This window comes from Dipteris shenzhenensis, chromosome 19, assembly GCF_047967505.1.
Source record: "Dipteris shenzhenensis isolate YYH24624 ecotype China chromosome 19, Dip_SZ_1.0, whole genome shotgun sequence".
NCBI classification, from domain to species: domain Eukaryota; kingdom Viridiplantae; phylum Streptophyta; class Polypodiopsida; order Gleicheniales; family Dipteridaceae; genus Dipteris; species Dipteris shenzhenensis.
This window is the reverse complement of record NC_141614.1, coordinates 38,103,824-38,120,818: the sequence shown is the minus strand read 5'-3', so window position 1 is coordinate 38,120,818 and position 16,995 is coordinate 38,103,824. Positions and strand designations below refer to the sequence as shown.

The 16,995-nt window shown below is 42.0% G+C and overlaps 1 protein-coding gene across 5 annotated transcripts; it reads right to left on the bottom strand.

Moving 5' to 3' along the window:
- Positions 1–3,264: 3,264 nt before the first annotated feature.
- Positions 3,265–14,989, bottom strand: LOC147890440 (enhancer of rudimentary homolog). 5 transcript variants are annotated; one of them, XM_087390723.1, is made up of 6 exons: positions 14,865–14,982; positions 14,509–14,621; positions 4,991–5,084; positions 4,166–4,286; positions 3,851–3,968; positions 3,265–3,656 (listed from the first exon to the last, which is right to left on the bottom strand). In XM_087390723.1, the coding sequence occupies exons 2-5, from the start codon at positions 14,551–14,553 to the stop codon at positions 3,869–3,871; spliced, it is 360 nt and encodes a 119-aa protein (XP_087246849.1). In that variant the 5' UTR covers positions 14,554–14,621; positions 14,865–14,982; the 3' UTR covers positions 3,265–3,656; positions 3,851–3,868. The 5 variants fall into 5 exon arrangements, 4 of the variants coding, with proteins under 4 accessions (XP_087246849.1, XP_087246848.1, XP_087246850.1 ...); XR_015542752.1 differs by having other exon boundaries at positions 3,267–3,656; positions 3,777–3,968; positions 14,865–14,979; XM_087390722.1 differs by having other exon boundaries at positions 3,269–3,701; positions 14,865–14,979.
- Positions 14,990–16,995: the final 2,006 nt, after the last annotated feature.

The window sequence follows — 16,995 nt, the reverse complement described above, 5'->3', positions numbered from 1 at the left end:
TTAGGACCTATAGATAAGAAGTATTGAAGCATTAGTTTGCCCACTCAAGAAAATGTTTGGTCCTCCAAAGTAAAGGCATTAAGCTAGCAAGAAGCTAGCTCCTCATGGATAAGGCAAGATCAAAGTTTGTTGGGAACTTTTTTAAGAATGTACATGTTCCTTAATGATGATAAAATTATGTGAAACATTGTGACCTATTTATTGCTTTCAATTTGGTGACTAATCTCGTGGTAGACTTTGTGAATTTGATGTTCAGGGAATAGACAACTTGTTTTACATCCTAAAAGTTATTGGATTCTTAGATGAGTTTAACTATTCTTGCGTTGAACACTCAATTGCAAGTCACTTATGATGTATTCTCTTCTAATGAATGGCCCATAATCCAAGGCAAGTCTCCTCTGAAACAATTGTTTGTTTCATAATCTTTATGGCAACTATAGGCAGCCTTGATTTACCTTCAATGGATGCATAAATTATTTAATTTTCCATGACATTGGGATGATCATTTACCAATTAAAAGCAAGGAGTTAAAAATTCCAACCACACCAATAATACTCAAGGATTCTCCACAATGTTGTGCATGCAAAGAACCGGAGGAGCCCTTACATGATTCTCTTCAACGTTGGTAGAATTGAGGCAAACAATAATAGTGACAAGGCTAAATCCATAGCTTAGGGAAGCAACATAACTATAAGACCTATTTGATCACAAGTAAGATAAAAAGAGAGATAAAGAGCATCAAACAAAATTAGACAAACAAGCATCCAACCACCATCTAACATGTGGCAATTAGAACCCTCCTAACCAACCACCATCTAACATGTGGCAATTAGAAACCTCCTAACTCCTCAAATCGATTATGGCGAAAAAGGCAATATTAATAATATAAAAGTGGGCCTTCATGCATGTTGAGATGTGTTTCGAAGGGATGGGAGCAAATGTCTCTAGGTGGGACAGTCGAAGGGAATGTCTACAAGTGAGATGACGTTCCAATTGTGAAAGTGGGCCCTCCCTAGATTTAATCTTAGCCGTACAATCCAGTCCACTGAAAATCTACAAACCATATACAATAAAGCCTACAACAATTTCATTCACCTATAAAAAATAGTTTCTCGATTTTGCAAAATTTGTAAAATTCTCAACCATTTAGTTGTATCTTAGCTTTTAAAATCTGAAAATGCTTGAGACAAACCTTCAAAAATTTAAAACGCCAAGTTTTGTGATTTGTTTTAAAACATTGGTGTAATCAATCAACTTTCTTAAATTGGTCACACATCATTGCCCCCTGAGCGCTTGGAAGGAGCAATGGCGCCTAAGGCTTACCTAGCGCACGATGTCAATAATTACACTTGCACTATCTAATTCACAACCTTTTTAGCCTAAACCACATAGGCAAATGCACCTTGTTGCAATAAATGCAAACCCCTTCATCCTTAGTTTGTCCAAAGGGCTTGGCTTGTTCACTCAATGTGTAACCAAGACCTAACCATGCATTTTCTTGCTAGGCAGGCACTAGGCGACGTGTAACGAGAAATGTTGAGAAAAACTAGTCTGTTTTTACGTACATTGATTTCTCAATAAGATACTTGCCCATGCCCAAGCACCATAGTATATTTGACGACAACCAACCCTCATATCCTAGCCATAAACAAACATCAAGCAAATAGATCACAATCTTGACTCATAGATATCTTACTAGACCCCATAATTGGGAAGTCAAATTTTCTATGTTCTCTAGTCCTTGCACACTAAGTGAGACACAAGGGAAGAAATGATCAAGGAGACACAAGCACACTCAAAAGAGCAAGCATAGCACCATTTTGTCTTCTTTAGAGTAGCACCAAGTAATTGACCATTTGACAATGAGGACCAAAACCAAACATATGATGCTTTACCCACTCTCAACCAAGCATAAATTCTCCAATCTCTCTTGATTCCTCTGACAATATAGGTACATTTGAAGAAGAATGTATCCAAGCACAAATTGAGTACTAGGGTTGTCCCTTGGTTCTTTAATGATGTATCTTTTTGTCTCAAAACATTTCACCTCTTCTTGCAAGAGCAAGTGGTCCAAAAATGCAAAATTTTATTTATGCTTTCACGTAGATATTATTTAGTACTTTTTCAAAATATGACAAGTAATTATAATTTACAAAAAAATCACAATTTAAATAGATAATTGAAAAGACCTAGCTCCATCACTAAGACAATAATTTAATGTCTTGAAAACTAGATGTCATCTAAACATTATAACAACTTTTGGAATCATCCTTACCGCTGCAATTTCAACCTTATAATGGTCATCTGTGAGGTTGGAAACCTTCAACTCCTATGCATCATGATGACTAGTCTCTATGACATACCACAAATATCATCATGTGGCGTATAATGTATAAGCTAATACTTGCTCCTATGTATGTATAGTCGAGCATGTCCACATATCTATTTACGTAAAGAACTTCCTAGAGAGTTTCTATTAGCACACCAGAAGTGAGTGACAGAGTTGACCATGATGAAGCCTGGCAATTAAGAGCACTTAAGGGGCATATGCTACAAAAATACAATGATGTGAGCATCCAAACCATGAAATTGTGAGGGCTTAGGATGCTACAAGTAAAAAGGTGTACAAAAGACAATACAATCCCAAATTGCAGCTCGCTCTCCTCTCAAAAGGGGTTGAATGCTTTGAGTGAAATAAAGAATGAGACTCTCTTAAATAGGCATTTTCCCTATCAAAACTAAGTCAGACTCAGCATTCACCATGTTGTTCAGAGTCAGTGTGTTGGTTTTATGACCAAAAAGTCATGTTCACTCTTTGATCCCAAAAATCAACTTTGCATAGTTCAAGGTTCTAACGTGTTTTTCATGTTTATGGCTTTCTGTCGGAAGTCCAAAAAATCATCCTACCAGATCTAACCCTAATAACTCTTACCACAAATGAATACAAACCATATAACATGGACCAAAAGTACAAATAAAAGCTAGACGCCCTTATGTCATGCGTATCACCCTTTCATGGGCGATGATGTGTGTGCCCCATGTATGCGGATGTGTGTGTGTTTACCTCAAATGAATACAAACCATATAACATGGACCAAAAGTACAAATAAAAGCTAGACGCCCTTATGTCATGCGTATCACCCTTTCATGGGCGATGATGTGTGTGCCCCATGTATGCGGATGTGTGTGTAAACACACACATACACACATCCATCTGCTGCTTAGAGACAACAAACAAAACATGGAAAGGTGTGCTCGCGCAACCTCAACTTGAAGTGGTGAGAGGCACAGAATGTGAATTTGTTATTGTATAAGAGCAGCACTACTAAAAGTAACTGTCTGACACTGCAGATGTATCTTAACAGCCTATCCAAAATCATTAGTGCACTAGCAATTGAGAACATATTTGCCAAGTGTAGGATCCAGGTTAAGCATGTTGTTGATAGCTCAGTACAAATATGTTACAACTGTTAGCTGGCCCCACCAACCCCATTAAGCCATTTCTAAACAAAAAAGTGGCTTCATGTCTGCGATTACACAAAAAATACATCCCATATGTCTCTCCTGCAGATGGTAATACCCCATTAAGCCTTTTCTAAACAAAAGATCAGCTTGATGTCTGACATTACACCAAAATTACATCCCATATTTCTCTCCTGCAGATTGTAATTAACTATCTTCAGATATTTCTTGTTGTATAGCTGGACAAACAATGGAAAAAATTACACCATAGACAAAACAGCAAGAAAGTTGGAAGTTTAAAAACAATTATATACCTTCATGCTGATGTCAGGCCACAGCAGAATATATTCTAAAGACACGTTATAGAATTCAATACAGGTGAATTAACCTTTCATGCTCTTATCCACTAACTAGATTGCCCAGCAAGCTTCTTCAAATGTTGGAACACCCGTTGTTTAATCCACTGCCGATCATGAGGCAGATATGCCTGTATTGAAGGATCAAACCTGCTCACCCAGAAAGGTCAATCAATTCAATAATGGAAAAATCACATCTGCCTGAATTTAAGGATCGTACCGGTTTGGCCTGAAAGATCAGCTCAACTCATGAATAGAAGGAACACAACTTAAACCATTAAAAGAGCTGCCCAAAAGAAAACACAAACTGATGTCCTATATAGTGAATCGCAAAGAGATGGACGTACACAAGGGCACTCATGTCCACCTGCTCATCAACAAACTTGTACAGATCGGATATGTCATATGTTATATTTCGAAGACTTGAGTTCCGAACATTCAACTCTCTCTCGAACAAGGCACAAATGCCTGAATGCATGAAGCAGACTTGATTAATTTTCCTAATTTATCTTTTGAGTGCAATTTACAACACAAATGGCTGTCATAAATACTAATTAAGGCTCTGATCAATAAGTTTTCCTCCCATTGGCACAAACATTGTACCTGTGAAAAAAAGTATCTCTGCCACAGCAAGTGGATATTAGACCAGAGATTTACTCAAAAGGAATCACAATGAGGAATAAAGAATAATGGAAGGCATGCGTCTCATTGAAAAGATCCTATAGACATGTGTGCAGTAGTCTTGAGAGGGGTGACATGCAGATTTACAGCCGTGCATGCCTCAACATGAAGGCACTGCATAGTCTACAATTTGGAGACCACATACAGCACTTAAATGCCAAGAAAGCCTGTACATCTTCCAACTCTACATACATTCTAAGGTAGTACATATATTGGAAGCGCAACCTCAGACAATCTAATAGAAAGAATTACATGCAAGATCCTATTCCAATCCAGGTTGTCAAGAAAATGTTCTTCATGTTGCAATGCATCCTCAAGAAAACTTATCACAGGTCCATGCAAGCTCCTTCATTTCAAAAGATAACTTGTCACTCAGGCTGTCGAGGAAACATTATTGATGTTGCAATGCACCCTCCAGAAAATCCATCATTGGTCCATGCACGAGTTAAACTCAAAGATAAAACATTCCTCCAACCTGTTGAGAAACCTACCATCCATAGCCTGGCCAACAGTGTCGAAATCCATGAATGTTCGAGTTGCTCTGCTTGAATTGGGCTGCATTAGAATGATGGTGTGCTTGTTTGCCTAGACTCCCGCCATATCCAGAGACCATGTCAGTATAAATGCTCTCTCACATTCAGAAGAAAATGATCTTTCTAAATCTATATTTTAAATGACTGCGGTCATTTTTCTGGCCACATTGTTTGCTTCACAGGTTTTTTTTAATGACAATATTTGTTATGTGGAGTTCCTGATCTCAGTCCTGAGTCTGAATCTGTCTGTTGAAGCTATCATGAGTACAGCTAGGTTCTCTATTGTAGCATACACAGATAATCATCATTTTATTTTATTTTCCAAAAAAACTAATGATTCTTACAGATTGCACACAAAAAAATTAGATAGAGTAGATTTCAGCAAGTGAGTGTTTGAAGGAAAGTCTGGATACAGAGCTGAGGCATTCATGCCCCTGCCAGCAAATCAGGAAGATGCCGTACCTCTGCCCAAGCAATAGGTTCACCAACAAATTTATGGAAGCTTTGGCCCATGTATTCCAGTCCATCACAATGCAGATCAACAACTGAAACAGATAATGCAGCAAATGATGCAACAAGTTCTATAACAGAAGCCCACGCCATGAACTATCTGCCCAAGGAGGAGCAGACCAAGAAGCTTGGTAAGTGCAGCACCACATAGCTTAACCAGACAAGCGACACAAGACAGGGAGGGGAAAATGGAAAGGCTGGCTCTTCTTCAATGACAGCCAGGAGTCACAGCACAACCAGTCCATCTCAATCTGCTGGAGAACACACCAGAGAAAAATACAAAGGAAAACCTGAGACTGCCCTCTCACCCAGACAACTCCAATTCCATCCAGGGGTCCCAGCATAGGTCCGATCAATGCACATGGGGTCAAACCAGTCATCATGCTTTTCCACTCAGCCAATCAGCATGGATAGGCTTATGAGAAGATATTATGTTAGACTGTCATAGATATGCAAATAGGTACCAAGGAAGGAAAGTGTGCTTGTGGTGGCTATAAGTGATGCCAATGCCTGTATGGGAGCTAGTGACTATCCAAGTGCCCCTCTTATTAGAAATGTTTAATGCTATAATGATGGAAAGATAGGTGAGATATGCTCAAAGGAGGATGGTGATAAAGCCTCTCGCCTTGGGGGCTTTCTTTGGCCTCGCAACAGGCTGTCCAGAAGAGCAGCCAGATCTTGGTGTGCTTGGAAGTGAGATCAGTGAGACTAGAGTTGTGTTGGAGGCAGAGAGATGTGGACTTCGACAACTGAAAGAGGAAGGCAACTTCTGATCAGTGAGGTGGTGACAAGAAGGTCAGTGTTTGTGTAAGAATTCTCCTTGAAATAAAATCCCACAGGTGCAGATGGGGACCTTGAAGATAGCAAGTTTTGGTGTGATGGGGCTGCCAGATGGGACAAACTACCCAATCTGGAAGATCAAACTCAAGAGTCACATGGTTGCATGTGGTTTGTAGGGGCAGCAGATCCAGATGATGTAAAGGAATGAATGTTGAATCATTGGCAATAATCATCGCGACGACTGTGATTCAGTGCTTCCAGACATTCAGCTGGTGGTGACCTCACCTGAGGGATGGAAAATTCTGAAAGCCTTGTACGAGAACGAGAATACCAATGCTCCAAAATCAGCTGTTCATGCTGGACATGGAAGATGGTGACTTGGTGAAAAGTCTTCAAGGATGAAATGGCTGCTGTAGGTCATAAGGTAGACAGCAATCGGTTGGCTGTGCTCATGCTAAGTAAACTGCCAACAAGCTTCAATGGGTTAGTGACAACCCTGACAGCTGGAGAGACATCAAAGCCCTTGACCTTCAAAGAGCTTGGTCCCTCCTGGAGGACGAAAGGCAGAAGCGGCGTGAGGATGATGGTAGCGAGAAAGCGTCAACGTCACTAAAGGTAAAGGGAAGGGCAAGCCAGAGAAAGACAAGCCAAATAAGAAAAAGGGCACTTCCAAGGACGGAAACTCTTCTGATGGAGAAAGTAAGAAGAGGAAAATGAAGAAAAAGTGCTACTATTGTGATATGCCTAGACATATGGCAAGAGATTGCCGGAAGAAAAAGGCTGATCAAAAGAAAAAGCAAGAAAAAAACTCTAGAGAGATGAACCGGAAAAAGATTCAACTCATATTGTTGAAGGTGAGTTGTTCTTGGTGATTACACCATGTAGCACCTTGCCAAAATGCATAGATCCAAGAATGACAATGCTCATGTCCAGTGTAGAGCAATGGTCACAAAATCCAGGTTCCCCAAAAGATCAAGAGGACATTGTATGTTGCTCAGAGCATGCTGAGGATGCACTGACTAGAGTATTGGCTCCAAAACTCACAGGTGTGCTGATAGGGAGTACTTCATTGCTTGGCTTGTTTTCATAGCAAGCAACAAAGCCATGGGTATGTCATCTCCTTGTATATTTATGTGATAATTACAGTAGTAGCTTGGCATTCAATGCCTGTTAGGATGGACGGTGAAAATGTTTCAGACAAGTACATGAGGAGCTTTCTTGACAGAGGCACTTGGAGCCTTCTTGATGGACCTACTTGGATGGGTAGCTTTAAGAAGCTAGTACTTTCAAGTGATACTAATGATGAAGACTTCTCAAGAAGGACCACTAACTGTGGTTAGGGGAAAAAACCTCTAAAATGAGGGAAAAGTGCCCCTAACCTACTTATTACATTACATTGGTCACTGCTGAATTATAACAATAATTCTAACATCCCCCTGCAGTGCCAATGTCATGTACAAGGAAATGATCAATCACCAAAAGGAGATAAGTTCAGGGCACTGCGAAATGCCTCAAACTTTTCACGTGGAAGTGCTTTGGTGAAAATGTCTGCAACATTGTCATGTGTTGACACATAGATTATACTGATCTCTCCTGCATGCAACTTCTCTCTGACGTAGTGATAGTGAACCTCAATGTGCTTCGTGCGAGCATGAAACACAGGATTCTTTGTCACTGCAATAGCACTCTGACTATCAGTGAGAATTGGAGAAGGACCCTCCAATAAAAGATGAAGATCAGCAAATAAACGACGCAGCCAAACACATTCAACTGTCGCTGTGAAAGCTGCCCTGTACTCAGCTTCACATGAGGAGGTAGCCACTGTAGACTGTTTCTTGCTTAACCAAGAAATACAAGCTTTGCCCAAAAAGAAACAATTGCCACTTGTGGACTGCCTAGTGTCATAGTCTCCAGCCCAATCTGAGTCACTGTAGGCATGCATCTGCAAGTCACCCCCCCTGAGAAACATCAAGCCAAAAGACTTTGTACCTTGCAAGTAACGGAAGATGCGTTTTACAGCCTGCCAATGCATAGTCTTTGGGCTGTGCATATATCTGCTCACCTGAGAAACTGCAAACTGAATATCAGGTCGGGTATTGCAGAGATAAATGAGGCATCCAACAGCCTGACTGTAGAGTGTGACATCAATTGATTCACCTGCATCATGCATTGTAAGCTTCAGCCCCGGCTCCATGGGAGTAGCTATGGGCTTACAATCCTGCATGTTGAATCTGTCCAAGAGTTTCTGCACATACTTGGATTGAGACATAACGATGCCACTTTTCTCTTGAGTGAACTGGATCCCCAAATAAAAGTGTAGCAGCCCCAAATCTGACATGTCGAAAGTGGTCTGCAATTCAGCTTTAAAATCTGCAATATTATCCTCATTTGACCCTGTGAGCAGTAAGTCATCTACATAAAGAATGATGACTAAAATATCCCCCCCATCCTTCTTGATGTAGAGGGTGCTTTCAGTTGGACTATTGTGCAGCCCCTTGCTGGTCAGAAAGGCATGAATTTTGGCATACCATGCACGTGGGGCTTGTTTCAGCCCATACAAAGCTTTATTCAGCTTGCATACTTGATGTGCATTTCCTGAAATTTCAAAGCCCGGAGGTTGTTTGACATAAACTTCTTCCAACAAGTCTCCATTAAGGAAAGCTGTTTTAATGTCCAACTGATGAACGTTCATTCCATTCAAAATTTGCAGCCATGGCTATAACTGACCAGATGGTTGTCATTCTGGATGTAGGAGCAAAAGTCTCCTCATAGTCTATGCTCTTTTTCTGAGCATATCCTTTTGCAACCAGCCTTGCTTTGTACCAATCAATGGACCCATTTGGCTTTCTTTTGACTTTGAAAACCCGCCGTGTACCTATGGCATGTTTACCTGGTGGCAAATCGACAACTTCCCATGTCTGATTTTTTTGAATGGACTGCAATTCATCGTGCATGGCATTCATCCAATGCACATTATCCTGTGCTTCTTCAAATGTCTCAGGCTCCTCCTCATCAAGAAGAGTACCTGCATAAGCTGATTCAACTGAAAGAGCTCCCTCCATGTGCCTTACTGCACTACGAGTTCTGCCAGGTAATGGAGCATCAATTTTACTCTCCTGAGAGTTTGTAACAACCAATTTAGAACTGTTTTTGCTGCATGTATATCTGCAATTTCTTGCTGAACAACCTCTTCCACTGCTTGTGGAGGTGGTAAGACATCCTGTGGCTGAATCAGAGCATGTGGAGGTATCTGTAAATTATGATTTGCATCAAATATATCAGCAGGGGAACCCAAGGCAATGGGTAGTAATCCCTCAAAGACATCATCGGAAGAAGTAGGCATATCAAATTCAGCTTGAGTGTGAGCTGAATTTTCTGAAAATATAACATCTCTACTAACAATAATCTTACGTGTGACAGGATTGTAGAGACGGTAGCCCTTGCTCTCTGCACTGTACCCAACAAAAATGCATTTGACTTATGCCGAAACTCAACGAGCACATGAGCATATGCAAGGCATCCAAAAACACGAAAATGATCCACAGAAGGGTTTCTCCCTTGCCAAACTTCATAGGGAGTCTTGGTCTTCAAAGCTTTTGTGGGAGCCCGATTCAAAACATAATTGGCACACATGAGACCTTCAAGCCAAAATTTGTGAGGCAATCTTTTGCTTTTTAGCATGCATCTATCCATCTCCATAAGAGTACGATTTTTCCTCTCAGCTTTGCCATTTTGCTGAGGGGTTAGCCTCACTGTAAGCTGATGTGCAATGCCCTTGTCTTTCAAAAATGCATCAAAATCTGCAAACAAATACTCCCCTCCTCTATCTGTGTGTAATGTCTGTATCTTGAGTCCTGATTCATTCTCAACCATGGCTGCAAAGTGTTTGAAAACCATAAACACTTCTGATTTGCGTTTCAGCCCATAAACCAAGAAGTTGGAGTAGTCATCTATAAAAGTGACAAAGTAAAGATGACCACCCAATGATGGAGTCCTCATGGGACCACAGACATCACTATGTATAAGCTGTAATTTTTAAACAGCTTTTACTGATCCATCCTTCTTGAAAGGAAATCTGTGCATTTTACCAAGAATGCACCCTTCACAGGCATGTGGAGGAGGTGTTTCAAGAGGAGGCAATGCATCAACCATAGCATGTTTTTGAAGTGTCATCAAGCTGCCATAATGCATGTGTCCATATCTGGCATGCCATAACTCCGCATTCTGCATAGCAGCAGTAGGAGTGGAAGCTGCAAGAGCATGTGCTGGTCTTTTCTCATACATGTCAAGCTAAAAAAGACCACCTAACAAAGTGCCAGATAATCTCAAGGCATAGTCATTCTCTTTGTCATGGACTGCATACTTGTCATCTTCAAAAATGACCTGAAATCCAACTCTGTTAAGAGTGGACACTGAAAGTAGATTTTTTGTGATACCAGGCACATACAAGACATCAGAAATTTTGAATGTTGAGCCATCAATGGCTGTAAGTTCAACTTATTCTGTACCACGAACTGAATAGGAGGAGTTGTTGGCACATGTGACCTTTTTACCAACAGGAGGTGGATGTAGAGATGTGAAAAGACACTTCTTGGAAGTGATATGCTTTGAGGCACCGCTATCAAAATACCATGTATTTTGTGTCTCATTGACACTGAAAGCTGATGCATCCTTGGAAGAATCATAACTGCATGTCAGAAAAGCATAAGAGTCATCATTACAAGTGGCTGTAGTATCCGGAGCAGCCAACTGAGAGTCTGAAATGCAAGACAAGAAGGCATAGTCGTGCTCTACAAAGTTGGCTGTGGCTTGCTCATTGTTAGATGCATGAGGAGCTGAATCTGAAAAGCCATACTGGAGCTGTTTTTCTTTTCTTTTGCAAGCCTTTTCTTGCATTCTCCAATGTAGTGACCTGGCTTTTTGCAGTAATGACATATTCCCTTCTTCTTGGGCTTACCTGCATCACCCTTAGCTTTTTGAGAAGGCTGTCCTAAACCACTGGAAGGCTGATTTGCTGATGTCTTTGTTTGTCCCTTTGTTTTAGGCTTGAATTTTGAAAGCATGGCATGTTCACCTGCTCGTGAAGCCATGTTTTTCCTAGTCTGCTCTTCCTGCAACAGAAGTCCTATCAACTCGTGAAAATTGAGAGGATTTGCACCCCCCCTCAATGACAAATTCAGCGAGGTATGAAAGCTAAGATAAGACTCAGGAAGAGAATTCAGAGTAGTGGTAATCATCTCTGAATCAAGAATGATCTCATCAATATTCAGCAATTGCTCTCGTAAATCCTGTAGCTTTGTGAGGTGCACTGACATGGAGTCACCCTCTTCCATATGTGTATGAGACAATTCTCTTTTCAAAAAAGACACCCTGGCATCATTCCGAGCTGCATACATGCTCTCCAAAATGCAACTCAAATCTCTGTAATGTCTCTGTCAGAAATCTGCCAGAGCATCCAATCTCTCCCAAAACCTGCCAAAAGTGCTTCAAAACACTTACAGAAAGGCAGTGTGAACTGAAACTTGCAAAATTGCTCTCCCAACACAAAAGTCCCAATTTGTGGCTTGAAATTGCAACCAGAAAGGGGCAAATGGTCTAAAAGCCCCAAATGTTGCACAAATTGCTCTCTACCTGCAAAATCCCCAAATTTCACTCCAAAATTGCAGTGTAATTACAAAAGCCCCAATTTTCTGCAAGAAATTAGCCAAACAATGGCTCTTTGCGCAAATGCCTATCACGAAACACCTTCCAGAGTCCACTTGCAAAGAAAAAATCTGCAAAAAGTACGGCCTCTTCAGATTGTACGGAACTGACAATACGGAACTGTCAGTACGAAATCCGTACAATGTACGGATTCCTGTAGGAATTTTTGTATGGGCTGTACGGATGTACGGATTCTTGTACGGATTTCTGTACGGATGTACGGAACAGTTGACGCGGATCTGTACGACTGTACGAGTCAGGTACGTCGGATGTACGATGAGTTGTACGGGCTGACGCAGATGTACGGTTGTACATGCGACAAGCTGTACGGCATGTACGGACTGACCTAACGACAAGAGCTGTACAGTGCACGAGCTGGTATGGCACAGCAGCTGAGTACGACGGTGCAGAAAGTACAGTCCGTACAGATTGTACGGAGGACTGTACGAACAGGCAACGATGATACGTGCAGGTCGTACGGAGCAGCGAGCTATTGAGCTTGGAGCAACGAGCTTGCGAGCAAGGAAGCAGGGAGCAGGGTCAACCTGCTCTGATACCAAATGTGAGTTGGAGAGGGAGAGAGAGAAGAGTGTGAGAGCAGGAGAGTAAGAGAGTAGGAGAGTGAGAGCTGAAAGCAATAGTTGCAATAGAAGAGTGTAGTACAACTGAAGAGTGGGATAGGTTTTGTCTAAGTGACAAAACCTTATCCTTCACTAACTGTAGTTAGTGAACTAACTGTGGTTAGGGGGAAAAACCTCTAAAATGAGGGAAAAGTGCCCCCAACCTACTTATTACATTACATTGGTCACTGCTGAATTATAACAATAATTCTAACACGTATGCTGCTAATCCGTACTCCGTATACTATTGGCCGACTTTGGTTGTGGTTGGCCTCAAGGATGGTCTTAAGGAGGAGGAGGATGGCACTGATGCAAATGATGATGAGGATGAGGATGAGCAAGAGAATGAGGATGAGGATGCAGCTTGAGGCTTGAGCCTCATCGGTTGTGAATCGTGATGCATTTCAATTTTCAGCTTTATTTCTGGGCTGTGGCAGCCTTTTCTTATATGATGTTTTGCCTTTGATGTTTTGGTGTAGTACCTACTTCCAAGTTTCTACTACCTACTACCTTTGATCATGATGTTTGGTGTAGTATTGATCTATCATTGACACTATGTATCAGACTCCAGATTCGAGATGACTCTCGTCTCTAGAGGCTGGACTCTTTGAACTTTCATGAATCATGACTTTAATATTAATACAAATTTCAAGTTTCAAGTTTTGTAGCTCTATGTCAATGTAATGTGAAAAATGTATATTTTTCTAAATATTTTTGGGTAAAATTAGTGTCATGTATGTTTCAGCCACTTCCATACTCGTATGACGTATGCGTATGGTAACGTATGGGAAAAACTATGCTCCCATGTACCTATCATGTGAAGCAATCACATGGTGACACAAGTGCTGCACGACTCCAATAGGAAGTGACCTAGACATGGCTGGTACGATTTCATCAGTGACTCCTGTGCTAGATTCTTGCTGCCACAATACATGGACCAGCTGAATCCCCAATTCTTGGGATATCACAAGGACCAAATGTGCCGATCATGCAAATGGCCATTCAGTTGCAGAAGGATGATGGAGACAAAGTCAGCAAGCACCCCTCCACACCCCGAGATCAAACATCCAATGGTACCTCTGAAGCCTCAGGCCCAAGGATACAACTCAATATGCAAACTCGCTCATAATTATGAGCTCATGAGCAAGGGTCAAGTAGTCAAGATTGCACTTGATAAGAAATACTTAACAACGGTGACAAGAGACAATATTCCAGTATCTCCCAGTTTGCATGGCACAAATACACAAAAATGGTGGTTCATAAGGCATTACGACTGCATGAACATCACTTGGTAGGTGAGCCCACCTTTGGAGCCATCAATCAATCTTCTATCATTGATTTAGAACCCAATCTTGCCGTAACATTCATAGCGACTCTTCTCAAAGCCTAGATCTATGATCTATCCCATGTATGGACATGCATTATGCATCAAACACAATCACAAGAACAACTAAGGCCTTTTGCAACACACTCATGTATGACAGTGACAAATCCTTGCTTGAAGCAATTGATAGTGTGCATGTTTTGAATAAGACAGCTAGGTATTCCGCACTTGGCTTTTCCAATAGTATCGTAAGTTAACAAAATCCACATGCTCAGGTGAGATCGCTCGCGCTCTTGCTTTAGCTACATTTCTCTACGACCAAGGAGCGAAAAAGTCCTCCACGCCACCACCATGACTATTCACAAATTGTTTACCAGATCGGATGCCCGACTATTCACGCTACAAACATATTCATGTATCCAGTAGACAAGAAAAAGAAGGAGAATAAAGTCGGCGTCTCTGAAGGTTACAAGAAATCGAGTGTCAGAAAGTGACTTTCAGAATGTCAGAACGAACAATAGATGTTCATTGCTTATTACCGCTAGAAGTGGTAAACCCTGTGGACGACGGCATATTAAATCCATCTGGTCGGCTGCCTTTCCAGTCGCCTAAAATTAAACATGCAGACTAAAATTCTCTTGAATTCAGATTTCTGGACAAGGACAAAACTGCTTGAAGATAGTTGAAGGCATCCCATGGAGCGATAGAGACATTTGCTGTACAGCTAACAAGCGAAAGGCCAGGCAACAAAATCCACAAAAGTCGCCTAAGAAAAATCCACAACAATCCCTTAGAAAATCTGAGAAAAACAGAGAAATCTGCGTCAAGCATGAGAGTGATGAGAGGTATGCAATGGATCAAGGTGCGAGAAAATGCGAAAGAATGGGGGAAATACCATCTCGGAAGGGTGCTTGTGAGCTGGTAACGCTACAGCTCCAGGCCAGAATGCTGTCCTCTTCGCTTTGAAATTGTGCCCTTATGAGGGTATATAGATATATAGATATATATATATATGTCTTGAGTATGAGTACAATGCATGTTTTTTCATTCATCACATCATATATATTCTTTTAAAGCCAATATAATTTTTATTTGAGTACAAAAGGATTATGGATGAGATCCCACCAATGAGAACAAACATTAAGCTACCCTAATGTTGACCTTGTGAGACAAGATTGAAAAGCAGAAGCAGGATAAACTAAAGTGACATCATTGTGTGTGTGCAATAACAATACAACTCCGCTTGTAATAATTTGAGCTTAAAAGTATATTTGATGGATGTAATAGGATAGGGATAGACAAAACACTCTCTAGAAAAGATCTAGACATACTTGCAAAAGGTGTTGAGTATGGAAAAAACTGAAAAGGTTGAAAGAAGAAACCAGCTTGTTCTAGAAGAAACCCAGCTCACTGCCTAGGGAATCTCTGGTACAGGGGCTAGAAGCCAGGTGGGGAGACTATACAACCAGTGAATCCTCACAGAGTGAAAATGTAGAAAACTCCTATAAGCCAAGCCTTGCGTGTGCCTCGTGACAGTAGCCCTAGAGCCCGAGGTCCCACGCTCCCAAGTGGAGTGCAGGTGTAGATGATATCCTACCAGATGGTGACCAAGCTAGCCGAGGGTGGAAGCAGTGCTCACCCATCACCAGAGTGCAGCTAGCATCCCAAATGTTCCACGCTGTAATACTGGATACTATCTCCCACATGCTATCCTTCAAAGGAGAATGAGGATCTAGGCTATCTGGAGGGACCGCCTCACGGAGCTATATCCTTTGAATGCTTCGACCCTATATTCGGTAAGCTAGAGAGACCTCATCAATCTAGAACGTGTGACCTTCCTTAGTCAACCAGGCCACCATCCCCCAGGTGTAGTCCCTTTGGAGGCTTTGCATGCAAGTCATAATCTTGAGGGCTCCCATCTTGATCCTCACTACACTACGACAATTCCAAAGGCAATGAGGGATCGTCTCTAGAAATCCATTAGAGTAGCAGTGACATCCGCATCTGCTCCAACAATGGACCTATGGGCAAGCCTCTATGGATGGCCAGCCAAAAAATGTAGGGGATCTTCCTCAGTCGCAAATTGGACCATAAACGCATCCAAAACCTAGAATGGACCTCCTGGGGCACCCCCCGGGCCACCCAATGCCTCTCCCTCGGAGGGCTCCATGTCAAAGAGTCCATCTGAAGCCTCTTTCCAATTTGAGTGGTATAGGAAAAGAAGAACACCTAATCCACCTGCTCGGTGAGGGCGATCTTGGAAGGCCAAAACTGCTCTCCTAAATCCCAGTGGACCTCCCATCTCGAAAAAGGAGGCACCTCCCTGTTTGTCCTCCCCAAACTCTAGGTTGTTGAAGTCTCCTCCAACGATCCAGGAGTCAACATCTGGCAGACACTCTGTCAGCCTCCTCCAAAAGGCCGGGCAGTGCTGCCTGCATGCTGGGGCATACACATTCAAGATCCCAATCTTGGTCTCTCCCATCCTGACTCCCATCCAAACTGCCCAAAAAGCTCACCCTAATTGTAGACCTTTGGGGCCACCACCTGGGAGAGTAAGATGCAAACCCCTCCGCTTTGTCCTACGATAGGAGGCCACACCTCCGGGCCTCTCTCGGGAAGAAGGTGATGGCATTGTCGGATGTCTAATGCCAAGAACATGTGCTCCTGTACCAAAAGGAAGTCTATTGCTTGCCTTACCACTGTCCTCTGCAACTCCTACCGGAGGGTCACAAATTGCGGCTAACTACATGCACAGTCGTGGAGCCTGTGCACGTTCCAACTCACTATCGTCCAATTCATGAGGATGGGGAAGTAGGAAACAAGGCTCTCCTATGGGTGGGTGCATGTTCAAGGAAATTTTTTTTTGGTGATTTTGAGGGGGATTTGGAAGGTGAGTAACATGAAGGGTTCGTCCACTCCGAACATCTCAGCACACTTTTGGAGTGCCCCCAGTAGCGTGTAGAATCAATCCTTGCCTCAGGCAACAATCTGATAAGCCCTACTGTCAATCCATAGATTGGCTTCTC